A 27,586-nucleotide genomic window follows, 5' to 3' on the forward strand; every position below is an offset into this window, starting at 1 on the left:
CATGGCTGTGGAATGCTAATGAGTGGGCTCCCCATTTTTCCTCTCTTTCTCTCTCTCCCTCTCTTTCTATCTCCCCCTCCCCCGCGTCCCTTCTCTCGAGGAGAGAAAGTGGATCGATAGCTGACCCAATGCTTTTGCCCAATGCTTTATTTATCCGGTCAGGCAATGATATGATCAGCCTTGAACGTTATATAGCGCAAACGTGTTCCTAAATCAACACAAAAGGATCCGCTTACGCAGCAATCTACGGCCAGTGTAGCGGATGTGTGCGCGTGCACCTACGCACGCGCACGGCAAATGCTTAGAAATGAAACATGACTACAGCTGACGCATTGCTATGACAACCTGCACAAACATTAACGCAGTGAGGTGTCTCTTTGTGGTGCGTTCAGGGACATCCTCGAAAGCACGGTTGGGCTGGCACGTGACGTGGTATTACAAGAATGTTTGTGTAAATACACTTAACGTTGACGTTGGTGTTTTTTTTAAATCGCACACCAGCCATGATTTGCTTAGTTTTTAAACTACCTGTTTTATATTGGGCACACTTTCGCCATGGAATTATAATTTACAAAAGTTAAACTAAACATACACACACATTAACAGTCTTCCCACTGTTCTATCCCTTTAAAAAAATGTTATCAATCAATTACTTTGATTGCCAGCGATCAAACGGTCGTCATAATCAGTAAAACATCCCCCCTAAAAAAATAATTTCAAAAAAGCATTGCACATACGTCCTAAAAATTCGCTAAAATCAAGGTCCACGTCAAGATAATACACTTCAAACGTGAAATAACACAGCTGCTTGCGTAAAAACTTTTTTTTAAAAAAAAGCAAACTAATTGTACTAATTGTGTCCTCCTCTTGTGCTTGGATGACCGGCGTCAAACTGTTTAACCCTTTCCGCTCCCCCCCAAAAAGTGGAACAATTTCTCCCACATTTTGACATATCCGCACCAATTACATTCACTATTATAATTCCTATCCATATAGGTGACGTAAAAAGTATTTAAATGTTTTTTTACCCCGATTCCTGTGGTGTGTTCTCTCCTATTGCCTGTACACAAACATTAATTAGGAACACATGGCAGTATTTCATGTGCTGCACGCTTTATATAGCCCGTAGTGTAACAATTGTACGACAAAATGCTCTCAGCGAGAGGATAAAAGATGGTTATACTCTGGAGGGATTTCGAATACATTATGTTGGAGACAAGCAGCTGTACGCTGCGTTTAATAACCCAGCAAACCATTTAGTCCACAGCTACATAAAACGACAACGACCTGCCTTGCCTGCATGGGCTTTTTGTCATGCTCCTTTTGAAGCCAAACAAACATTGTATACTCCCGCATGCAATCAAGCGGGCAAACCCCTGGGAGAGGCAAAAAACCAAAAACAAAACAAAAAACAACAACAAAAAAACACGCACAGTGATTCCACTATATCACGATTTGGTGTATATCTCTTATAAATCACCCAAAAAAAGAAAAGCCATTAAATAATAAGCATCGAGTTTGCAGGAATGCCACAGAAAAAGCTTCACCCAAATCACATATTTATCACTAAAAGTGCACGTGAGGACAGGCTTAAAAGCGTGCAATATGTACATGTCTTATCCTATAGAATAAAGGACAGATGAAGTGACGACCACCCCCCTCCTACCCTTATAAGAGATGACACATAGTGTATGGCGACAGCGGCATATGTCAACGTGATGCGTTCATTTTTGTTCTCTTGTCATCAGAGTGTTAAAATGTGCCCAAAAGGCAAACACAAGCAACGCGTTTAGATGATAAAGAACGCTAACAAGCATAGAGAAGAAATGCCACACTCGAACGTGGGTATTTAAGTGCTTCTTTGGGTCCTAATTCAGTAAAATTCGATGTACTTTTCCTTATCAAAAATGGCAAAATGACCGCAAAAATGGAAGTAATCACATTGGCTGCCATTCAGCCAAAAAAATGGACAACTAGAACCGTCATTGGCATTGAAAAGGCATTGAATGCCAACAATTTCGATGTCTATCACTGTAAATACATTATTTTGTGTTTTTCACATCCACGCACGCACGCACGCACACACACGCACGCACGCACCCACGACAACCACGTGACGATTCTCTCACACAAACAGTAAAATAAGTTTCCTGCATTGTTCGAGCCCATCAATGCACCACATGAAAGTTTTTTTTAAAAAAACTATTACTACCATTAATGAAATTATTATTTTTTATTTTCCTTAAGTCAAAAAATATTTTCCTTAAATCACACACGATTAAGGCTGAGATTTTGAACGGGAAAGCGATTTTTTTTGGATTTATTATTTATCAATTTGCTATAAACTAGTATACGTCAATCTCCCGTTTTGATTGATTGACGGTTAAAAACTGGTTTTTAGACTCAGACGAAGTTGAAGAGTGGAAATATTTCAAAGAAACATGGCTGTGATGGAGGAAAATGCTTTGGGACAGACATCGTTGCCTATTTGTCTTTTAATAATACAGTCACCATCACACAACTTCATCAACCGAGCCTTTCTGCAAATAAAATAAAATGATTTTTTTTTAAAAAGCTGCATCATGGAGTAAGCAAATTGAAGGCAACAACCAATAAAATTCAAGAAACAATATTCTTTTTTTCTCCAAAAAAGACAAAACAAAGAAAAAAAAACGTATTTGAAATGATATATTAAAAGTGCTTTTTTGATTTTTCATGTCTCTCCTCTTTGACTGATGATCGCACTCATGGCCGCTGTGGGGGAGGGGTGGGTGTTTTTGGTGAGGGGTGCAAGGTGGGTGTGTGTATGGGGGTAAGGGGGTGGGGGTCCCCCCCAGATGTCCTCTCAGTAAAAATGTCCTGGGGGGTGAGGGTGGGCTTTTGCTGGGAAAGGGTCAGTTTGTTGTTACAGGTCCATCGAGTTGGAAAATAACAAAAAAAGTTCAACCATCAGTTGTAATATTGTCATAGCGATTAGACTTGTTTCTTATTGTCTAAAATTTCTTTATTTTTTTCCTTTTTTTTAAATTCTCACTTCAATTTTAATTCTTGGAGAATTGTTTTTGACAACATATACCGCACTCATTATAAGCAAAAGGTTATATCAAAAATTATTAGTATAGAATCACAGAAAGCCTGGTTTAGAACCAGAAAAAATACAAAACAGAGAGAGAGGTACATAGACACAGGACAAAATCTTATAATTGCTTGGAAACATTATTTTCCCGCTAAGTCTTGATTCATTTTTTTTCTTCCTTACTGCGCATATGATGTTTTATCAATTCGTTTGTAATTTTTCTTACAAAAAAAAGAAAATAAAGACTAGTATTTTACAAAATGACGAGTATTGTTCAAGATGAGGGCTGATTTACACAGGTGTCATGTCCAGTTCCGATATTTTTCTGTACATATTCCATATTTCAGTCCCAGAAGACACGGGAAGCAAAGTGGGCAAAAGTCTTCCAAAGTGGTCAAATGGGGAGGGAAAAAAAGTTTCATATATAGTCTTCTTAGAGGAGCATTTTGGTCCGGGTCCTCTCTTTTTTTGTGTGTGTCATAAAGATCATTGGATGGACATGTAAGGCCAGTTGAAGCTGCTCCCGGATAATAGCATATCCCTGATGAGCGTTTCAATAGGAGTTTTACCTACCAATCGGACGAAGAAGAGCTGCTCGATTACCGACGAGGACACGGTGCGGAGCGAGGGCAGCCGCAGGAGGAGCTTTCCAAAACGGCTTGGCTGGTTCGGGTACTGGCTCCTAACGTACTCCTCCAGGGCACACTGGGACTTTTCTTGCAGGCTCTCGATGTGGGCGGCGTCCGAAAGACCGCAGGCGTCTGCGTTGGGGGGACACAAATGGTCAACATCGAACCCAAAAATGTTTTTTTTTTTACCTCAATAGCTAAAGTGTGTGTGTGTGTGTGTGTGTGTGTGTGTGTGTGTGTGTGCGCGCGCGTGCGCGTGCGAGCGTGCGTGCGTGCGTGTATGTGTGTGTGTGTGTGCGCGCGTGCGCGTGCGAGCGTGCGTGCGTGTATGTGTGTGTGCGTGTGCATACGTGTGCGTGTGTGTTATATCCCCTTCCCGCACGTATTTTTATAGATTAAAATACCATCGTTTGTTAACTCTTTTATAACTTTCTATGAGTACAATCTGATATAATGAAATGTCCCTGAACTGGTTAATTTAAAAAAATACGAGTTAAATAGGTGAACAAAATATTATTTATACATATATATATATATATATATATATATATATATATATATATATATATATATATATATATATATATATATATATATATATATATATATATATATATATATATATATATATATATATATATATATATATATATATATATATATATATATATATATATATATATATATATATATATATATATATATATATATATATATATATATATATATATATATATATATATATATATATATATATATATATATATATATATATATATATATATATATATATATATATATATATATATATATATATATATATATATATATATATATATATATATATATATATATATATATATATATATATATATATATATATATATATATATATATATACCCTAGTGTTGACAATACAATTTAAATAATTGCTATAATAAACTTCAACTGCATAGAGACTTGTTTTGTCACCAGAATTATTTACACTCTACACCCTACGCAAATTCATATATATATATATATATATATATATATATATATATATATATATATATATATATATATATATATATATATATATATATATATATTTTTTTTTTTTAAAGATTACTCTTCAGGTGTGAAATTTCAAGTGGACCTTTGTATCTCACTAGACACAATTTAGCATTACTCTTTGCCTTAATATACAAACACAGCACATCACATTCAGCTAATGCAACTGTTATTGTTACAGAAATATAAGCTTATAAAAGGTTTAAAAAAGTGAACTAATATAGTTGTAAATGCTAAATTGTCAAAACAGACGAAAAGAAAGCATTCCACAAATCATCTTTAGGTGAGTGTAATAATACAATGTGGAAGGTGGGTGTCTCAGGGCCCAAGGGCCGGCGTGCACTCAGGAGATTTAAGTTTTAAGGAAACCCAAATGGCCCGATGAATGTGAAATTGCTTTACTTGTAATGTGACCTAATTACTCCGCAGTAAGCTGTTAAGTCATTTCGCCTCTTCTCTCCATAGACCACTCTGGCCTGTTTTTTTTTCTCCATTTTTTTCCCCTCCGAGCTATAGCCTATGGCTGTGCATGGCCGCTAGAAGCAATCACATTTCTTATAAGAAAGAGAAGGAGTAAAGTCAATATAGTCACTATGAGAGAACATAAATGTGTGTGAATGAGCTGCTGAAATGTTGGTGTTGTCTCTCTGTTTAAGCAAGCAGAAATTCAATTGGAGAGACATCAAGCAATTGGGAGACATGCACTTTGGTGCTTGTGTCTATATCTGTACACTAATACATGTCATTTAGAGCAAAGAACGGGAAGGATGCTTGAGTGGTGGTGGTGGTGGTGGGGAAGGGGGCGGGATAGTCTATTGCTGAGTTGTGAGCTATAACTCAGTGTGGCCCAGACACAATAACCTTGTGAACCCGAGGGCAACCCTGAGATCTCGGGGTGATTTAATGTGACCTTAGAGAGGCTGCTCAAAGAAGCATGTATGCAAATCCCTTTGGATTAAGTCTGAGTGTCCCTTTAAAGCCAAAGCAGCCAATATGCTTTAACTCCATCCAATCGACATTTTCTCCTTTTACCCAAAATTGCAGGTGAGATTTTAAAAAAGAAAACGAGACAAAGAAGGAGGATACAGATGAACGCGTCTGCATTGAAAGCTGCACACAATACTAAATTCCCAATCAGGCCTCTGTGTCAGTGTGTGTGTGTTGCACCCTAACCTAACAATACACTCTGACATGGGAGCACACACACACACACACACACACACACACACACACACACACACACACACACACACACACACACACACACACACACACACACACACACACACACACACACACACACACACACACACACACACACACACACACACACACACACACACACACACACACACACACACACACACACACGCACACACACTTGCAAACCAGCATTTATGCAGCTTAGTGAAGGCCCAGTGTACATGTCAATAAGGGGCTGCATGGTGGCAGTTAACTGTGTTGAAACACGACCACCATTATTTATGCATCAAACAGTGACAGAACTGAGGTTATTTATTTAGAGCAAATAATCCACGCCGCTCCTGGCAAATCGCCACGCAGGAACAACCTGCTTCTGGTGCCCCTAGCCCCTCCTCACACACGTTCAAGTCTATAATGCAATCTCAACTCTTCGCCGCTAACATGAAGATGTTCCTTCCTCTTGTTTGAAGCTTAATTTGAATTTACCATTAAAACTCACAAATCAAATCAAATTTTTAAAAAGTACAGTGAAAACGTTACCAAGTTAAACATGGTGAATCGACGTGGTATGTGGCATGTGGTAACTGTCGAGTGTATATTTATTTAACTAGACTGCTGTGTGGACAAGCTTTATCGTGGATGAGAAAAGTATATGGTTGTGGTTCTTTCGTTACTGCAAATGCACTACATGGCTCCCTATGCGCAGCAATATAATGTAATGCAATAGAATATAGCATGGTATAATAATGCATTTAATATATTGTATTATAGTATAATCTAATCTAATCTAATCTAATATATAATATAATTTCATATAATGTAATATAATATAATATAATTTAATACACTACACCACACTACACCACCCTACACTACCCTACACTACCCTGCACTACCCTGCACTGCACTACACTGCACGACACAAGACTGCACTGCACTGCACTGCACTACACTACACTACACTACACTACACTACACTGCACTGCACTGCACTGCACTGCACTGCACTGCACTGCACTGCACTGCACTGCACTGCACTGCACTGCACTGCACTGCACTGCACTGCACTGCACTACACTACACTACACTACACTACACTACACTACACTACACTACACTACACTACACTACACTACACTACACTACACTACACTACACTACACTACACTACACTACACTACACTACACTACACTACACTACACTACACTACACTATACTATACTATACTATACTATACTATACTATACTATACTATACTATACTATACTATACTATACTGTAATATAATGTAATGTAATGTAATATAATATAAAATAATATAATAGAATACAATATAATGGTATTATACTAATATAATAATAATTCATGATATAAGCTCTTGCTCTGAGTCCTCCTAAAAAGTGGGCAAATAATACACCCTGCAGTTTCTATTAGAGAAAATTATAATTGTGCATTTAATTGAAAGGAAAAATATTACTTAACATAAAGTGATAATCTCCCTCTTTCTCATCTTAAATTTTAAAAAGTATTTTTTAAACAAAAGAAAAGCCACTTGAAACTTGTGGCTGAGTTGAAGTAAAAGTTTTCGGCCCCCTTGTTTAAACTTTCTTCTGATGTTTTTCCTTCTTTAGTGTGGCTTTCAATAGGCAATTGATCTAATAATATATCACGCCATCACAGAAATACAAAAACTAGGGTTGCTGTCTAATAAAATAGACGCCTAACGTAAGTTTAGATGAACGCACGGCGTGATGCGTTCAATGCCCTGAAATATAATTCTTTTTAAAATGCTACTCCAGCTTTGCCCCCAATGGCTTATTTTGCGTGGTGTTTATGGTTCCAAACGTGGCGTCTGTCACGTACTGATGGACTCCTTCACCTTTTAGGGACATTTCTTTGACACGCGTAGCGAACATTCACGGAAACTCATTTATCAACTTGAAAAGGAGCCCAAAAGTTTTCAACCGTTCACCATGAAAAGACGAATAGGCGCGCGTGCATTCGCGTGGCGTGGATTTTTCAATAGGAAATCCGGGTTGGTGTGAAGCTTTTTTTTCCTTTCTTTTTTTCTTTTTCCTTTTTTTTTGACAGGAGACCACTGTGGACAAGATAGATGTGTCCCTTGCGCAAAGCTCCCCTCTCGTGAAGTTCCATTAACGACTGCCCGTGTTTTTGGTTGACACGCGTTCAGGTACCCACCTGATGTGAAAAGCACGATGGCCTTGAGGCAGCTGTACTCTGCCGAGTCTACGTGTAAGGTTTTGAGCTTCTCCACTTGCTCCTGGAAGATCCGGATGTGGTCCATGAAAGCCACGACGCGATCCGCCGACATTGGCGATGCGTGTAAACCCGCGGCGGCCAGTAGAGGGGCCACATGAAGGGGCATGGAGCACTGGGCGGCATTAAGCACAAACAACTCGCTCCACGTCAGCCTGAGAAGGGACACCTGGTCGGTGATCTGCAGGTCGGGAAAGAAAGGGATGTTTCTGGCCCACTCCACGGCGCTGAAGAGTAACCGAGCCGCCAGCTCGCAGATGTTCTCGATGCCCATGATATTGTTGGGCTGCATGCACTGGCTCCCGTACCGGGACGTGGGGTAAGGCTCAGCCCGCAGCAATAACGAGATGTATCCGGACAGATAGCAATGGCCGTTGAGGGGGTCCCCGTTGGTCAGCGCGTATTGGCCTGGGTTGGGCTGGGTTGGAGGCATTCGTCCTCGCTGAACCGCTGACAAAAAGAAAGAGAAGAAGAGGAAATGTGCATCCAGGACTGACAAACATTGTGTACTGAAACTTTCAAAATCAAAGTTGCGTCTTTTGGGTTTCTTATTTCATAAAGTATTGTCGTTACATTCGCAAACACGCACACTCGCACACACGCGCGCACACGCATATACACTCACACGCGCACACACACACACTTATTTCAATATTTCGACATTTGCAACCATTCTTTGCAGCGCTCAACGCGAGGAAACAACGTCAATCACATATATATTAACCCCTGTTATTTCTCCATGGCAACGAGACGCAGAGTCGTCCAACAAATTATAAACGAGACTGATAATTCTCGCTCTAAATTATGCTGTTTTTGAATTTCATCCACATCAAAGCATCCCTTGGATATAAAAAGATTCCTGCCTTAGCTTTTGAATATAAATTTAACACGCGAGTAGAATTTACTCAAGAGCTCAGATGTATATCGATCATAAATGGATATTATTTTATGTATTTTGCGCAGTTGTGCGTGAATTAAGATAACAGTAAAGTCTTCGTGAAGTTGATCAAGTGGGGGGAAAGCAACGACACTAGGGGTCAATTTAAGCATTATGTTAGGTGTGTGAGCCGGCTGCTAGTCAAGACGTGCAGGGGGGAAACCCGGCTGCTATGTGTGGAGGTTAAAACCAAACACACTTTAAAACTGATTCATGTGCATTTAATAAACACGCGCATGCATTAGAAGTGGGGGGTCACGCGGGTGAAGAAACTAGGCCCGCCGGCTCTATTATATTTGAAACGCAGTAAGAATGGTATAAGGTGCGCAACATACGATGCAGAAACCCCTCCAACCCCACGACCACCACTCCCGGACAGTTCCGTCCCTTTTTGGAAGCATGCACTGCAGATGGAGAGAGTCCAATTGTGGTTAAAGGGAGTAGAAAATAAATATTCACCTTCTCGCCGCATGCCCACTTTTAAGCACTTCTTGAGGCGGCAGTACTGGCATTGGTTCCGGTGGTGCTGGTCGATGGGACAGTTCCTATTGGCCCGACATGAGTAGGTTAAGTTCCTGCGTACACTCCGCTTGAAGAAACTTTTGCAGCCCTCGCAGGTGAATTGGCCGTAGTGCTTGCCGCTCGATTTGTCCCCGCAGACTACACATTCGATGTGCTGCTGGCTTTGCCCCGAGTTCTGGCTGCCCTTGTCTCCGGCCGTGCCCGGCGTGGATGGCGGTCCCGGCTGGCTGGGGGTCTGCGGGGTGTGCGGTGCTGCCGACGCCGTCTGCTGCTGCTCCCTCGACGGCTGCGCTGCTGGGTTGGGACCGCTCGGGGGTCCTCCGGCCACGTCTTCCTGCGGATCTCGCCACACGCTAACTACCATTGCCATATCTCGGCCCCGGAAAGTGCTATAGAGCGAAATGGTCGCTACTGGTTCGAGAACGTACAAGGGGAGAAAATAAAGGAGATTTTTTTTCTTTTTCTTCCTCTTCTTCTTGTTCTTCTTCGAGACGGCTGCAAAGTCAAATTGCTACACGGAATCTCATAGAGGAGGAGGCGGAGGGGGCATCAATATCAAAATAACGGCAGACGGACGGACGGGTGGACGGGTGGACGGGTGGACGGCTCGCTGGCTGGCTGGAGGGGACGACCCGATCAGGATATGCAAGTATCGGGAGGCCAGTTCCAAGGTAAATTGCAATGAGCCATTCAGGAATCCCCGATCTTTTGAAAAAAAAGGCGAGTCCAGACGTGTTGCGGGTACAAAAAACTGCACTTTGATAGGAAATAGCCAGAAAGGGAAAGCAATTCACACCCGCGAGTCTCTCTATAAATACACCAAAAAAGCCTTCTTGTGGTGAAAAGACGCTCGATCCAAAGTGCTGCGGTGTATAAATTCCTTTCTCCTTTTCCACCAGTCAGTCTTCGCCGTGTGAGCAGCGCAATGAAGGCACGCGCACACAAAAACTGCAGATTTGGCGCGTGTATATTCTTAAATAAAGCTCATCATCATCTTCATCATCATCTTCTTGAGGCAAGCTGCTGCTGCTGTGAACAGAGTCCAATGCTGTGGAAGACTTTCAGCTCTCCTCCAGCTGAAGCCACGGAGAAACGATATCACAGAAGAGCAAAAAGGCAGCAGCGGCAGCAGTGGGGAGCAAAAAAAAATAAAGACAACAAAACTAGAAGAATATGCAAGAAGAAAAAAAGAAGAAAGCCTCCAAAAATTGCTTTAAAGGCAGAAGAACTGCACAGCTATGTTTCCGAAACGGGGGGATCTGCGCGAATGTCTGTATATAGTGAACTTTGACACTACTATTGAAACTGACACGTTTCTATGGAGATCGCTGCGCCTTATATGGTGCTCATGTCAAGGAGCCAAGAGAGGGGCTGCTGGAGACTGATAATCAAAGGCGACTGACTGGCCAGAGCCCCGCATAGAGGAGGAGGAGGAGGATGAAGAGGAGGAGGGGGGAGGTGAGAGAGAGAGAGAGAGAGAGAGAGAGAGAGAGAGAAATGGGAAACTGAGGTTAAGCCCTGCCCACTCCATCCTCATTGGTTCGCTCAGTTTGCTGTAAAAAGTGTCTATCTTTGTATAGGGGCATGTTAAAAAACAGTCTCTTAAAAAAAGATGCATGTACTTGATTCATGTCTTAATTTTATAAACTATTATAGTCGGGTGTACTTCAATGGAAGATGGTTTTATTTTTTTTTTTGACACAATAACTCACTGGGAGGCTTTGACAGTGACACAAGAATCACAGTTGATGTTAGGATGAACTGTTTATGTATTGATCACTAAGTTATGTCGTGGCTACTATAAACACACAAACACATTGAAAACTTCCCTGTATTATTCTAATGGATTTTGTGTAATTACAAAAATCCATGTATTGGTTATCATTGACAAGAATAGACGTCTAAATCATTTTGGCTGGGAGGGTTTGTCTTAAATAGGTTGACAGGTATCACCGTCAATGGCACTCAATGACTTCATCCCTTACGTGCGTTGTTGTGGCTATTTTTTGCAGCGTTGTGATCTCGCCACTGGGGGCTCTCTTCTTTTTTTATTTCCTAATTTTTTTCACAGACACAATTTATATTGAGCCAACTCGCTCCGGCGCTGATATTTACCTTGAAACCTGATTAATATAGAACGTTTATTGTAGTCTAAAATGCAAAAAAAAGAAAACTTGTTAAGAAAGAATTGCAGGAAAATAGCGATCTCTTTGTGAGGTCCAGTGCTTTTAAACACGACTAATACGTAATCCAAGGAAACTGAAATGGTGGTCTCAGGTTATCTTTATTCCAAAAATGCGAGTGCGATGTTCAAAAGCTCGTGCATGTGTCGTAGATTCGGCATGCGCATTGCGGTACGCGCACTGTGGAAACGCTTCAGCGTTGCTGAAAAACTTACATTGTATCGCGAGAGAAATGAACTAGGATACAATTATGAGAATTCACCATTTAAACAAGCGCCTTGCACAAATGCCATGCAACGATGTCTGAGAGAGAAAGAAAGAGGGAGAGAGAGAGAGAAAAGGGGGAAAAATCAGCAATTAGTCCGGTCCTATCTTGAGAATAATTACATAGCCGGTGTTGCATTATGTTTTACTTATTTGGGGAATTTGCACGGGGATTCCAGGCTTTTTGTGTGAGGATTTCTGCAGGCTTTCTCCCCCTGCAAGGAAAATAAATGGATCGCGCTGCCATCTAGCGTACATTGGACAATTACATCCTCCGTAGAGTTGAATGTACAAGTCATTAAAGATTGATTTTTAGGAGGAAACGCTTTGTTTTTGTTTTCCAAAACGATTCTAGGGGAAAATCCACATTCAATTCACGTGTTTAGAATAGTATGAACAATAGCACTGGAAAGTGCAGATTAAAAGAAGTCACAATAAGAGAAGTTGGTGTGAATAAATCAATATGATATAGTCAATTTTATATTTGAATGGAAAAGAAAAATCACAAAAAATGTACAGTGTGATAGAAATATAGACGTATAAGAGATAATGCTGTTTGTTTCTACGACAAGACATTACACAAATGGAATAATGGTTCATGCATGCAAAGACATTTGCGGATAAATAGATGTAAAATATGCAAGTGAGCCCCTTTATTAGCCCATAGGAGGGATGGCGTGTTTTTCTTTTTCTTTATAGTATTTAACAGGAAAGCTTTCTCTCCTAGTGTCTATCTCGGACAACTCTAAAGAAAACTCCCGGCCATGTCTGCAGCTCTTTGTAAAGGTGAAACCAATAAGATTAAATCGAACAATGTTTCTTTTTTTGCAAGTGTATCATTAAGATTTAACTCTACAGATCGGGGTGTTTGTAGGAAAAAAAGGGGGTTCCGCGTGCAGGACAGGAGGCAAGCACACACAGAGAGGGGCAGCGAATGGGGAGCAGAGCTGGGGGAAAGAAAAGGGAGAAAGTGGACCACAGCGGGCATTTGAGGGGAGACGCACCGGCGATGGCGGTCTACACGCGTGGAGCACCGGCTAAAAAGACAGAAAAAAAGGCAAGTTATATACCCACTTTTCTTCTAATTCCACCAAATGCTCCATTTCAACGTGAAGAATCCATCCGAGCATGCACGCGCAACCTTACTCGTTCCACAACTTTGTGCCCGGGTAACAAGCGCGTCTTCCCCGCTTCTCAGCAACAAATGCCGGCTCGAGCTGTGGTATGTTTTGCACCCCGAAAAAGGACGCTTGAACGGTGGGATTCAATTTGCCTGATTTAGCCGCCTCACTTCCAGGCAAGACTATTTGTTTTTGAACAGATCAATAGCACGCCGAGATAGCGTCAAAACATTCAAAGGTTGATTAATGAGGACAAATGTAGACTATTTGAACATGCGCATGAGTAATTGGGCGCTTCAACCAAGTGCATATTTTTTCTTCAAATTTGCGCCATAATCGCTGAAGAAGCGAAAGTTAACTTTAACATCCGCTTTTGCTAATTAATCAGTGACGCAATATTAATTAATTAAAGCTATCACAGGAAAATCCTTTGATATCGGCAGGATTTATTTGCGTTTAAAAAAGGGATTTATTCCATTTTAATTATTGATTGACTGACAAAAGAAGACGTTTTTTGTTGCATTTATTTATATGTTGTCAATAATAATGGAATGCAAATACGCGCACAATGTAAACAAAACAAAGTGTATTGTCTCATTTAATAGCATTGATTTGTGACGTTTTTTTAGTTTAGTGTGCTAAAATTAATAAATCAAACCCTATATTGTTTGCATGTTTATTTCGACACATTGTATATGTCTGTAATGATATATTATAACTCCAACTGGATATATGGTCTAATATAGTTGAAAGACAACAAGTAATAGTGAAGACGTTAAGGTCAAGATTGGACTCTTCTCCAAACAGTGCCATTTAAAAGACACCACAAAAAGCACATTTTAACAGGAATCCACTTCCTCTTCACATTTATCATATTTTCTATTGATTACGTGCATATACAATTAGGCTTTTAATGATGTAATACATGATGCTCGAAGATGGATGGACAATAATTTGTGATTCTGTGTTAATCCAGACATACACGCACACACACACACGCACACACACACACACGCACACACGCACACGCACAAACACGCACACGCACACACAAACGAGTGTGTGTAGATCCATTAGGGCCACATGCATCTGACCCCCGTCACTACATACCAGCTGCCAGCGTATCAAATACTTTGAAAATGATTGGAAGTCATTTAGAGCATCAAGTAGTTTAAAGACTCCCACTATGCTCACTTGTTGCAGTGCATTACTATTACAATTTCAAAAGATCATTTTCCCACATTTAAACATATGACGACAGTGTGATTTGAAAAGGCATTTAATTAAACAAAATGAATTGTAATTCTTAAATCTACTGTTGATTTCTAGCGTTGGGAATTGTGGATTTATTTAATTTGCAAATCTTTTTTTAGCAACTAGAACTGAGTTTCATATGAGTTGTGCATTCTAAGTCACAATGATATTTAAAAATGCAAACATTCCTTTTAAATACACATCATCCATAACTTAGTACAAGCTGAATAAAATTACACAAAATGTAAAATAAAGAAGAATACTAATAAGGAAAGTTGCATACCTCCAAATAAATAAAAATAGCCAATCGGTCCGAATGGAAACTGACCTTTGGTCAGAAATACTGGAGTGCAGACATTTAACACCACATGCAATATTTAACAGGCGTCAACAGCATCAAGACGATATCAATTAGAAGTGAAACTATGTAATAGCCTTGTTAAAGTCTAAATATACATAAATTATAGATGAATCATGGCAAAGTTTTAATCTCTTAACATGAAACGACTTGTCTTGTGGCATGAAGTTATTTTTACCACATCTCTGTAATAGAATACAAGGAGAAGGACTCTAATTGAGGACAATAATAACAACGCCTCTATCCATTAGGGCTGAGGTTGGATTTAAGTTAGTGGGGCAGTCCATATACGCCAACACCAATGGCTTTATTGCTCACTAACCCCCATTTCTTATAGCCTCGTGTGCTAATTACTTCCCAGACAAGATGACCACGTCCATTAGTGCGCACGTCACAGTGGGTAGTGCAAACACCACATAGGAAAAAAAAAAACACAACTGAGACATACACTGACATCTAAACAACTTTACACTTTTGTAATAATAAACAAACCAATAAATAAATTAAACTCACTTAAAATTGACTTCTACAAAGGAGAAATGACATGAAATAACTTTGAATAAGTTTGAAGCATTAACAAAAAAGCAAATGCGAGTGTAAATGGTGTGAAGGCATCTCACCCTTCCAGTAATTTATTTTAGGGGAAACAGGAGGGCAAAGGTGGAATTCTTAAGAAATTCAACAAGGATAAGGGAGCTTTAGGAATTCTGCACGCAGATTACCTTACATCCCAACCACACATTAGCCGACAACACCCAGTAGAAATATAGCTCAGGGAGAAAAAAAAAGGGTCAGATTAGCCTCATGCGTACACACACAGGAGTAGTGCATCACAATTTCAAGACAAATTGGAATATTGGGAATCGTCAAGAAGTAGGAAGAGAGGGAGGGAAACAGAGGAGCAGCACTATAGAGGGAGAACACTTAAAAAGGACAAATAAATACATCCTCCTGACATTTAAAGGAAGAAATGTTATGGGAGTGAATGGCAACCTTGAAGATCCATCAGAGTAAGTGGCTGTGTTTAACAATGGGATCATGCATTACCACCAAGCTTTTTTTATTAAAAAAAAAAAGGTTTTCTTACTGTGGAAATTTTTGCTTACTAACTACATCAAGAGCCACTACCCCCCCCAACAGTTACCCGGCAAAACCAACACGCAGCTGGGGCTTAATTAGAAATGTAGTCTAGCTCAACCATGAATGTGATGGAGTTCAGACTGATGACAAATCACGTTCCTTGGCCAGAGAAATTGATTTTTTTTTTAAAAACCACAGTGGGAAATTACTAGTAAAGCAATTGCATATGTGAATACATGCATATGACACAAATTCATATACACCCACTGGCCGATATTACTGCAATTGCAGTCTAATGATGCATTAACAATCACAATTATGCATTTACAAACATAATCAGGAGGGTTTTGATTGTTTTTTTAAATATGCATATCCTCTTAAAGTAATAGAAAAATCACAAATAGGTACTTTGATGTAGACTACGTCCTTAATGGTGCACACATATTATTAATTTATGTCAACTTTGATACTATTGTTATTATATTATAAATAACGCAGTTTGGATTATATTGCAGGATGCTAGTGTACCTAATATAGGTAAATCCTGTGTAAAGTTTTTTTATATTCTGCTCATCACCAATTGAAAGTTGACCAGATTAGCATTTAAACAATGAGATGATGCTTCTTCTTCTACTGTCATACAAGATGACAAAGGCCTCCTGGGTGATTTTATATTTTTGCCTGAAAAACGTGTGCGAGGACACGTGTGTAAAAAGACAGTGATGTGAAGGTGGTCTGTCTGTGTTTTGCGTCCAAGGCTGGCAGATTGTGACCTTATCAATGTGAAACTCCTAAAATAAATTATTCAGAGCACCTGTTTGAAATGTCTGGCCAAAGAATAACAATGATGTAAGACTTAAAATGCAAAATTGTCTTATAAGAGTGGGTTTGTCCAGGTGGGATACTGCTGTCTGAACAAACATTTAATCAGAACATGTCTATTTTACAGGTTGAATTGAAGAGAGGCACCATGTATTTCCCCTGTAAATCCTAATGTAACCCGATCTAGTGCTAAGTGGGTGTCTGTCTCTCTCCATAGTACTTCTAGCCGTTCACCTCGCCATTTAATCCTGACTGTGTTGTGTCCGCTCGCAGGCGCTGAGCAACATGGCGGCCCAGTGTTCTGAAGCACGGCGGGATGTGTCAGTGTGGTGCAAGGTCTGACACGGGAGCGAGATGCACACTTTGTGGCCCCCGAGCTGTGAGATAGCGGGTTTGTATGTGAAGTGGGTTTGTATGGAAAGAACAAGTAGAAATAAAATTTCGCCATGAAAAAAGGGCTCGGTTTTGACAGACTTTGGCAGAAATGTCGTTTTTCAACAATATAGCTGTTATTGTGATCCTAAAATACATACTACTATGTGATTTTAGGATAATATATGATGATGTGATACACATTTGTATGATATTTGAATGGCTTTTTTTTTAAACTTGAGATTATAGAACAATAATAGAACATTTAAGATTTTGTTATTGTGCTTTTAATGTGGTTCCCAAAACTACAATGATAGAAGATTTAGAAGACAAGAGGAAAAATGGCCAAAGAAGTTTAATGCATTTATGAAAAATTGGTGACACTATTTTGCATCTTATAATGTTGCATCCAGTAGCTTGTATTTGTAATCTGATGTAATTTTTTAACAATTTTTCAAATGTTTTCCCATTGGTCATGATAGCTAAATAAAGCACATTCAAACACAATTAACAGACACTAACTCATGTAGTGAAAGTTTCTGAGGTGGGTGTTAATTCAACGGGCATTTAAGAAAAAAAATGCAAACATTGCCTCCAGAGGGCATCATATCTTTATCCGATACTGAGTGACGTTTGTCAGGTTTCAGTGGATCTTTTCACTAATGGCATCTTTTGCAATCCAACCCTAATATTCTTGTAGTCCAAGTTGTATTACTACCAAGAACATGGGTGGATATTAAGGACTCAAGGCTGAATTATGTATGAGATCGATGAAGGCGCAACATTCTCACAGGCGTACGTGTTTGTGTTTCATTGACTATCTCTGCCTCTCTCTATTACTCTATGTCGTCAGCTTCCTTCAGATGTTCTCTATGACCTTTGACCTCAGAGTTGGGGTCAAGCTCTGACAAATGAGATGGCAGAGTTCTGACCAGAACTGCAAACATTCCACAACAATCTTGCGTCCTCCTCCACTCGCCTCATATCCGTGATGTGTCACCAGGCGCTGCACTCCCCCTCTTCTACACAGGCTCGGGTAAAGTTCTCATTAGACAAACACGCTTTATTGGGTTTGCTGTGGGAATCTTTATAGACATACATTTGGAATTAGGTATTACAACATGGGCTAAAATTTAATTTCCCTTTAACATCTCACTTGTTTAGACAAGGGGAGAAAACAAAATAGCATGATCTAGTGGCTATTACGACCTCGCAAACCATCTGAGTGTGTGTGTGAAATGCTTGTCAGTGATGTCAAGGATGAGAAATGTTGCAGGGTGGATTTTGCACACACTGCTGGCTCTAGCATTTCCGGCAACATTTCTCACTCTGCTTCCCTCACATCAACCACTCTGCAGCAATATCCCCACATTTTTCTACCCTTTCACATCACCCCCACTCCACTCAACTCACCCCCCACCCTCTCCTCATAGGGCTCCTCTGACCATTCTGTTGCCTCTTACAAACTAATCCATGCTGTCTCATCCTCACCCAATGTCAACTTCCTATGTATTTCTCTTATCCGCTTCTCCCAAATAATGTAACCACCTGTTTAATGTTAAAATAAATGTCGGCATGCATTACAAATGTAGGAATTCAATCACTGCCGTTTTGAACAATAGATGCTCAATCCATGTGAAATAAGAGGATTGTAGTGATCATACGATAACTGCGAGTGCTACCAATTCAAATGGGTTGGACATCTATTGTCATCTTTGGTAGCCTATAGGTGTCAAACTAATTTTTGCCGAGGGCCACACTAAAGTTATGATTTACAAATCATGACACAACTAATTTAATCCTAACTAGTTATGAAATAACAAGCCAGTAAAAGGAGTGATGATAGCAACCAAAAAATGCAGTGACTATTTTAGGTAATTAATTAAATATCAAGTGATTATAATAAGTAGTTGTATTATAATTTGTATTATCAGTTTAATATTTAAATGTAATTTTGCACTATATTTCACTTTGAACTTCTAATTTATAAATAGATGCATTGTATTCCATGTGGTAGTTCTTAAATAAGTACAATTTTACAGCATTTTACTTGTGTCATGTTTGTTTATGAGGTTGTCTTACATTTACACCGATGTTGTCGTTGAAATTTGTTCCAAGACTTAACTTGATTTAAAAAATTCACTAGATAAATCATGGACTAACCCGGCTTTTGGCATAGGAGCATAAAGCATAAAGTAGATTTACATGATTTACATATGCGGGCCACACAAAATGATGTGATCATCATCATGATATCTTGCCCTCGGACCTTGAGTTTGACACCTATAGAAAAGATAAGCAGAGCAGAGCAGTATACGTCGGTATTAATGTATTGTAATAAAAATCAATGCAATTCAAATAAAAGATTCAATTACATAAAGGGAATTTTGGATTTTTTTTCCCCTATCGGTTGATTTTAAACCATTTATATTGATTATTATGGGCTTCATCAGAGCCTGTACATTGATCTTAGCTTGGTAAGGAATGTTTCTTCAAAGGGTCACAAAAACGCGCAGATGGATCTGAGTTTGAATGTGCCAAATAACAGTGTTGAGTTTGGGTTGTCGGTTGTCCATTAAAATGATAGATGCTCGCGTTCTTTTTAGGCTCTCTGTGTCATGAGATCTCTGTAACATCTGGATATTGCTGTAAATCAGGAATGCATCAGAGTCCATAGTTGAGTTGACTTTCACTCATATTAGTAGTAAAAGATGTAGCGCAAGGCTGAGTCGAGTGCTAACGTAGTAAAAAAGGGATGTCTGTAAAGGGCCAACTGAATCAGCAGGACAACTTTTAGAAAGGTTCTTAAAGGTAGACAATATATTATTATTATTCTCTTCCTAAAAGTTTGGTAGGAGGAAACTAATATACTGATTCACACTTGCCAAAATCTTTTGTCAAATTATGTTAGTAACTACCTCTGATAGGAAACAAAAAAAGAAAAACAGAAAAGAAACCACTATGTATAGAACACTTCTCCTCAGGTTTGCCAATCTATTAACATTGTCAATGTAGGCACTACAAGACCAGGATTTATCAATCCTTAAAGTACGGTGGCAGATCAAAACAAATGATTGAATGAAATTGCTTCAGGGTTCCTTATTCACCCCCATTTCTCTTTTCAGAGCTGTTTTTTCAGCATGTGTGCATTATGTGGGGGCCGATAACCATTGGTTCTGGAGCCACATGCGGCTCTTTAGCGCTGCACTAGTGTTTTACTGGAGCTTTTTGACAAAAAGTTTATAAATAGGGGAGAGAAATGTATATTTTAGCTTTAAAAATGTTTCTTTATGAGGAAAAAACACTAGTAAGCATTTTACAATGCTGTAAAAATGTGTAGAGTAAATATTTATTTAGAATATTTCTGTCAACAAAGATTTGCGTCTCTGCCTGCGACACCTTTAACAGGGAGGGATGCCAGGCAAGTTTCTGTTGTAAACAAACAGGCAATTGTGTGATGGGCCATGAATCCCAAGGGGAAAAGAGAAATATAATGGAGGAAAACAGGATTCAATGTTTCTAGAACGGAATCACTTGAATCCATTGGAAATACAAAAGGATTGCCTGCATGTTCACTTTGTAGTGTGAAAGTGTCAAATAACAAAAAAAGTCATGTGGAAAGTCGTTTCCAGGTAAGGCATGCTACTTTTGCAGCTGTGTACCCAGTAGGGAAAGAGAGAAAACGTGTAATTGCTTTACTTCTAGGGAAATTAGAGGAGCGCAAAAATAGATTTAATAAGTGAATTGCATTTCGAAACTCCACTACTCCAACAATTTTTGTTGTCACAGATAGCGAAGGGGCATGTTATGCATGTTCCATTTAGTTGTGATTTTTTTTCCGAATCCTCAAAATGAAAATGACATCGATAATTGGATTTCTTTACTGCATACCTTTAATTTTATCAAAGCAATAATACATAATTCATTGATATTGTGGTGAAGTTAAACTTGGGGCGGGTGGCACTGTACAACAGAACAGTCACGTGGTGCGTGGTTTTCTTCAGAATGCATGGCAGGGAAAATACACATTTAATCAGGAATTTTCATGGTGTATTCTTAGTTAACTTAGTCATTTTTAAAATGATCTTTAAATGATATATATATATATATATATATATATATATATATATATATATATATATATATATATATATATATATATATATATATATATATATGTATATGTATATGTATATATATATATATATATGTATATGTATATGTATATATATATATATATATATATATATATATATATATATATATATATATATATATATATATATATATATATATATATATATATATATATATATATATATATATAGTATATATATACATGAGCGGCAGAGGTAATGTTGTCAAAAGTGTAAGAAATAGCTATGAGGCATTATCAGCTTCTGTTGTTAATGCGTGCTCCTCTCTAAATACTCTATGTCCATTGGCAGCTGAAAGAAAGATGATTGAAATATAGTAAAAAGGGTCTTGAAATTCCTACGATTCCCTGCCACCACCCACGGTTGCGGTTATGTTTTGAAGCGTGGATGTCTTCAGTCATCCCGCAGGGCACTGGCACCACTTTCCTCCACCCCTTTTCAAGCAGTAAGCACCCCGCCTCCCTTTTCCTGACCCGCAATCCCCCATCCTCCTGCCTCACTCACTGATTCAGTGCGTAAAAGCGTCCCCTGAATGATGGATTACTGTGTCACCGCAGCCTGTGAAGGATTAATTTGTTTCATTGATTTCTCTTTAGGCAGAATGCCAGCGTCTGCCGTTTCCCACCTTTTCCTCCAAGACTCGCAGCTGTAATAGACGGTAATGGCTCAAGACAAATCAACCCATTTCTTGTAAAAATAGCAGCGAATAAGCCTCCCGCCAAACCACCAGCACTCTAGCCACACATGTGTCAGGGGTGGCAATACCGAGGGGTTCCCTCTCTCCCCCCAATCTGGTTGTGACTGCAGACTGCTGACTGAACCAGAGAAGACCACTTGACACCCCAGCCAAGCTATAAGTCTGTCGTACTTATGTATCCCTCTCAGGTCTCACAATGGATGGGTAATGACAGCTCTGTCTGCAAGGGCTGGGGGGTCGGCCCATTCTCGTCTGTAAAAGAAGCGGTTACTGCTGTTCCCCATACACCTGCAGGAAAAGCTAACTGTTAACCACTGTGATCTAGAGTAAGACCTTAGCACAGGTTGAATACAGTGGCTTAGAAGTGTCAGGGAATTTACAAATACCAATCACATTGCACAAGATACACATGAACACCAATAGCTGCAATATACAATAAATAGACTCAAATTACAAAATAGTTTGAGTCCGCTCAACCCTATGCTGATCTGGCCCTCCTGCATGTAGGCCACAAATGCATGTTCAGTCACAATGCCCAATATTCATCTCTGCAATTTTTATTTAATCCACCAACTATAGCTGTGCAGGCGCAAAAGTGGCGGATATCATGTCATAAGCTGTGGCCATAAAAAAGACCAGATGGGCAACTTTTTCGTTCTCTGCAATTGTGTCAGAAATACTGTAATTAAGAGCTTTTCCATTATTTCATTTCAAAAATCTTGTTCTATCAGCATTATTATTTACTCTTAACACATGTTAACACATCTCATATCTTTTAACTTATTTAATGTGTGTCAAGACAAACCCATAAGTTGTTGTTTTATGTTTTAAGGAGTCCAATTCAGAACGCATTATATATTTTTATTATTTTAGGTCACATTTGCCTTTCTTACTTTGTGTCTAAAATTGGATTCTTCTCATCCGTGCTCAAAGGGAAAAATCTTTTTTCAATAGGATATGATGTCACAAATAGAGGCTTTGTTTATTTGTGAGACAGTAAATATTTTCAGTAAAAAATTCACATATAAGGTCAAAAAATGCACATTCACATAGCCACACGCATACACAAAATAGTTTTAGGAGGAATGTCAATTATTATAGTGATTTAAATATATGTTTTATTGTTTGGAGATAAGCACACACTGAATAATCCATGCAAAGGCAACATTATGTTTGACTGGCCAACTGATTGGCTTATGCCATAAATGATCTCTACTAATATAACATCATAAATTGATCTCAATTAGATGATTATACTCTACCTTAAAAGCCAAAGGCAGAAATAGACAGAAAGTGATATCATGCTACAGCTATTGGCATTTGGATTCTCTTAAGCAAAGTATTTGGAATTTGCCTGACACATCCTGGCCACTGTATTAAAAGCATTGCTATGATTCAAATAAATGATGGCAACTTTTGCTATTTTTAAGAGAAAAATGTTCCTTTTGAACACGCGCTGTTAAAGGCACTCAGCAAAGCAACCTTGCTACCTGGCTTTCTTGACATCTGCTGATTTAACGCAGCCATAAGATGCTTCCACATCTTTACTAGCCTGTCACTACTTTGAACGATGGGAAACCCAAACTGCTGGTAACATTAAGCACACCACTACAGACTAACTGTCCTCAAATGCTTTCCAATCCCAAAGAGATTTATGAGCGAGACCAGATCCATTAATCCATTGTCGATTTGCTGTGGCTGCCCTGCAGGGCATTTGGGGGATCAGATATCATAGCGGCCCACTATAAAGTAAAGGTCCATAGAAACACTATGTTAAAATGTATCCTACACCCTTTATGGTTGTTTACACTTTATGTTCTAAACTGCCAAATAAAAAAAATCTCATGTAGGACAACTACTTCTAATTGGAGGACAGGTTATGTTCAAAATTAGAAAATACTCCGAAATTGAGGTGCCTAATGTACAAGTTTATCAGAGAAAGGCCGCCCATCATTAACATGATGGCCTAATTTACTATACGACATAGATAAAACAGATAATACTGCTGAGCAGAGTTGAAATGAAGCCACAGACATCTGCGATAATAACCACTGCTGCAGGAAAATCTCAGCAGCTCCATGCAATCAATGAAGCAGTGTCTACAAAGCTTTGGGCTGTGTGGGTTTTTTTGCTTGGGGACAGACGACTGGTCACCCGGTGCTCTGCTAGATCCCCCTGCTAAGCTGGCCTCTCCTGGGTAAACCTTCACAAAGCCCCCTCATGTCTGACACCAACAGGCCCTTCAAATTCCACTCTTAGATGCAGGATTAGGTCACAGCTCCCCATGATACTGTCTTTTTCTCAATTTCTATCATTCTTCACACCTCTTTCTTCATACCTTAAAACCCCTGTGTGCTCTCTTCTCCCTCTTGAAGTGCTTGTTCAAGTAAGGGTATATATATCCTCAGGGGTCCTTAAGTGCCTCCAGAAAAGGTTAGTTGCCAGGTAATTGTCTAAATGCAGTTATTTTAATTGTGGCTGCTTCAGTGTAGGATACACTTCTTTTGAAGAACGATGTGAAAAATGCATCTTTTGAATAAGAAACATTTGCAAACACCCACTCAATTGTATTTCTTCATAAAGACTTTGGATCTCATAAAAAAATAAAATAAATACATAAAAAGAATGAAGGTTCAATCCCCAGTCAGATCCAACCTTCCTGTGTCGAGTTTGCATGCTCTCCCTGTGCCTCTGGTTTCCTCCTGTAACACGAAAACATTCATGGTAGGCCGGTTGAACACTGTAAATTGACCGCAGGTATGAGTTTGAGTTCAAATGGTTGGTCGTCTCCTTATGCCCTGCAATTGGCTGGCAACCAATTCTGGGTGTCCCCTACCTACTGCCCAAAGTTGGCTGGGATAGGTTCCAGCACCGCCCACGACCCTTGTGAGGACAAGCGGTACAGAAAATGAATGTATATTATTTCGGAAGCCTGCATTATCATTGTTTTACATTGCCATTTCACTTAGTACTTGACTCATTGAGATTGTTCATTATTTCAACCTGCTATAGAGTATTTGTAAAAACTGGTAAATTTAACTCTTATCTATTTGACTAAATAGTTCCTACATCGTGCTGGGATTATTCTCTTGAATCTTTTTAATAAACAATTATTTTTTTTCAATTGGAGAAAATGTGGTGAAGCTTTGAATCTCATTATCTTTATATAATGACAATAAAAGCATTCAATTAAAAACAAAACATAAATAAAAGCCTATATTTCCAGGGAGTGACCACCTGACATGGCAGCAGTCATTTGATCAAATACCAGTACTATTTGATCTAATCAAATATGAGCATCATAGATTGCTTGCCTTTCCTCGTGATGTCGCTAACCAAATTACCACATGCATTTCTGCGCAGGCCTTTCTTTGTGTATATGTGCATGGGCATTACTGAGTTTACAAAAGTAGCATCATTGTTTTTTTATTTAAATATTTTGCTTTATTATGAGAGGCCTATGAATTTATATACTTTGAACAACTGTCTTTTGCCTAAAGGTCATTTTTCATTTGTTTAGGTGTTGTCTTTCCCTTCCAGTCCAGAGTTAAATTGATGACCTTAATATCACAATTGTTTTCATAAAATTGTATTCCTTTTGTCAATGTACTGTTTTAGTTTTGAACTCGCTCAATATGTTTTGCCTTTTGACACAATAAATCTAGCGTAGGAAATGAATGCAATGATGAACCTCTAGTGTTAAAATCCAAACGGCATATCCTTCTATTAGCCATCTAATCATACATATATATCCATGTCAATTGGAGGCTTTAGGGGAGTTGGTGTTTGCATTGCCCCAGTCAAAGGTTGTGACTTACCAATAAAATATTTCAAGAGTGCCATCAATAAACCTGACGTGCAGACTAATACAGTATGGGGGTAGGAGGTCTGCTGTGTCTGCTCCAAGCAGAATGGATGAACACCAGGCCAGAAGGTTACTGGGCAGACTTCAGCCCCCCGCAACCTCCGCCTCCTCGTATATGCGTTGGATTGTGACCGGGCCAATTATAAAGGTATATTTCAGATGGGTCAAATGGGAGAGGGCAAAGTGCAAGCACTGGCGGGAGTCAAAGGTTAGCGTGGACACGGGGCATCGTGGAACGCCGCAGGCTGAGGGATAATGGAATAGAGCCTATAAAAACATGGACTAATGAGACGTGAAAAAATAAAATTGTCTCGTTGAGTTTGTATTTTTGCTTATTCAATGTCGTTGACGTCAATAGATGTCCAAGCTACGTGGACTCGTAGGGCCTTAATTTGTGAAAAACATTAAGGCAGTTAAAATTGTAGACATATTGTTAGTCTGCTTCCCTCATTTGCGCACTATAAGGGGCAATATGCTGAAGTCAAATCCGGTCAATTTAAAAAAAAAAGTGTTTTTACGAGCAATGCTGGTTCATTTTCCTCCCTTTTATGTTTTTTTTATTTTTCACAAAATGTGATATTTTATTATTTTAAGTGTAATTGCAATTTATGTGTATTTTCTGCAAAGCTGTTTTTTTCAAATAAACTAGAATTTTTTTGTCAATTCTCATCCCACAAAATTTTACTGGAGGAAGATGGACGCCCAAAACTTTTTGCCTATGGAGGTGAAGTGGGCTTTGACTGGATATGTCACATCGTAGGTATGTAATTTTTTTTGAGAAATAACATCTGAAAATCCTCTTCATGCAGATCTTTCTCTAATTGTCTGACGATTATCTGTACTGTATCCTTTCGGTGGGATCAACACGCTTCACCCTATGAATAGCCCAAGGTTAGCGTAGGTCAGGCAATGTATTTAGCACCAGCGACCAAAGCCAAATGTTAAGGTCAGAGTAGAATTGCTAGACTGAGCCATACAACATTTGCGCCTCCACATTTAGTATGCATCCTATAGGTGGGTGATTTATGAAGGGAGATAAGCATAGGGATGGGAAGAAAACACTGTCTTTCTCCTATCCCGTCAGCCTCGGTAAATACACTACTCACTCATATCAATCACGATGTCAGAGCGAATCGCCCGCGTAGGCTTCCTGTTCAGATTAAAACCCTTTTTTTTCTTCTTCCTCTGCTTTTTCGCTCAAACTCTGGGGAGCACACTGGCTGTATTGTTCTGTATTAGCATTTCAAACAGCTGCAGCACAAAAGTAGTTATATGTTGAAAGTCAGCAGTCTGCTTTTAGTTATATGCCATACAACATGAATGGATTCCATACTCTATCAATCATGCACTGTGCAAGAAAGAGTTCAATTAATCATAAAAAACAGAGAAAAAATGATTGAAGAGAAGAATTAAACTTAAAATTAAACTACAGTATGCAGTATTAAATATGTCTTGCGAGAACAAGAGGTTGAAGAGATTCCGATGAATATTAAGAAATGTTGCTGCATCGATAAAATGCCTGGCACGAAAGCATTTGAAGAATATAACAATGTTTAATCCATCACAGTACATAACGGAAACTGCTTGTTTTTAGTCCTGTCAGACCAATTTCCTCTACACACAGCATCAGTTCTTGAGCCAGAAAATGACTTGGACTAGAGCTGTTTTTTGATAAAACATTTCATTCCTGATTCAAATCAAATTCAGCCAGCATT

General features: G+C 39.0%; 1 protein-coding gene and 1 long non-coding RNA gene across 4 annotated transcripts; one reads left to right on the plus strand and one right to left on the minus strand.

The window, feature by feature from the left end:
- Positions 1–2,477: 2,477 nt before the first annotated feature.
- nr2f1a (nuclear receptor subfamily 2, group F, member 1a) lies at positions 2,478–11,103 on the minus strand. The gene is made up of 3 exons (XM_077715170.1): positions 9,636–11,103; positions 8,162–8,689; positions 2,478–3,837 (listed from the first exon to the last, which is right to left on the minus strand). Exons 1-3 carry the CDS (start codon positions 10,066–10,068, stop codon positions 3,563–3,565), a joined length of 1,236 nt encoding a protein of 411 aa, XP_077571296.1. The 5' UTR covers positions 10,069–11,103; the 3' UTR covers positions 2,478–3,562.
- A 471-nt stretch (positions 11,104–11,574) lies between these two features.
- On the plus strand, positions 11,575–25,689 carry LOC144195731 (uncharacterized). 3 transcript variants are annotated; one of them, XR_013326151.1, is made up of 5 exons: positions 11,575–12,931; positions 13,020–13,202; positions 16,908–16,973; positions 17,054–18,188; positions 21,910–25,689. It is a non-coding gene; the product is annotated as an uncharacterized LOC144195731 (long non-coding RNA). The 3 variants fall into 3 exon arrangements; XR_013326150.1 differs by having other exon boundaries at positions 11,578–12,931; positions 13,004–13,202; positions 21,906–25,689; XR_013326149.1 differs by having other exon boundaries at positions 11,580–12,931; positions 21,906–25,689.
- The last annotated feature ends 1,897 nt before the right edge of the window (positions 25,690–27,586 follow it).

The sequence above is a fragment of the Stigmatopora nigra genome, chromosome 4 (genome assembly GCF_051989575.1).
Source record: "Stigmatopora nigra isolate UIUO_SnigA chromosome 4, RoL_Snig_1.1, whole genome shotgun sequence".
Lineage (NCBI taxonomy): Eukaryota > Metazoa > Chordata > Actinopteri > Syngnathiformes > Syngnathidae > Stigmatopora > Stigmatopora nigra.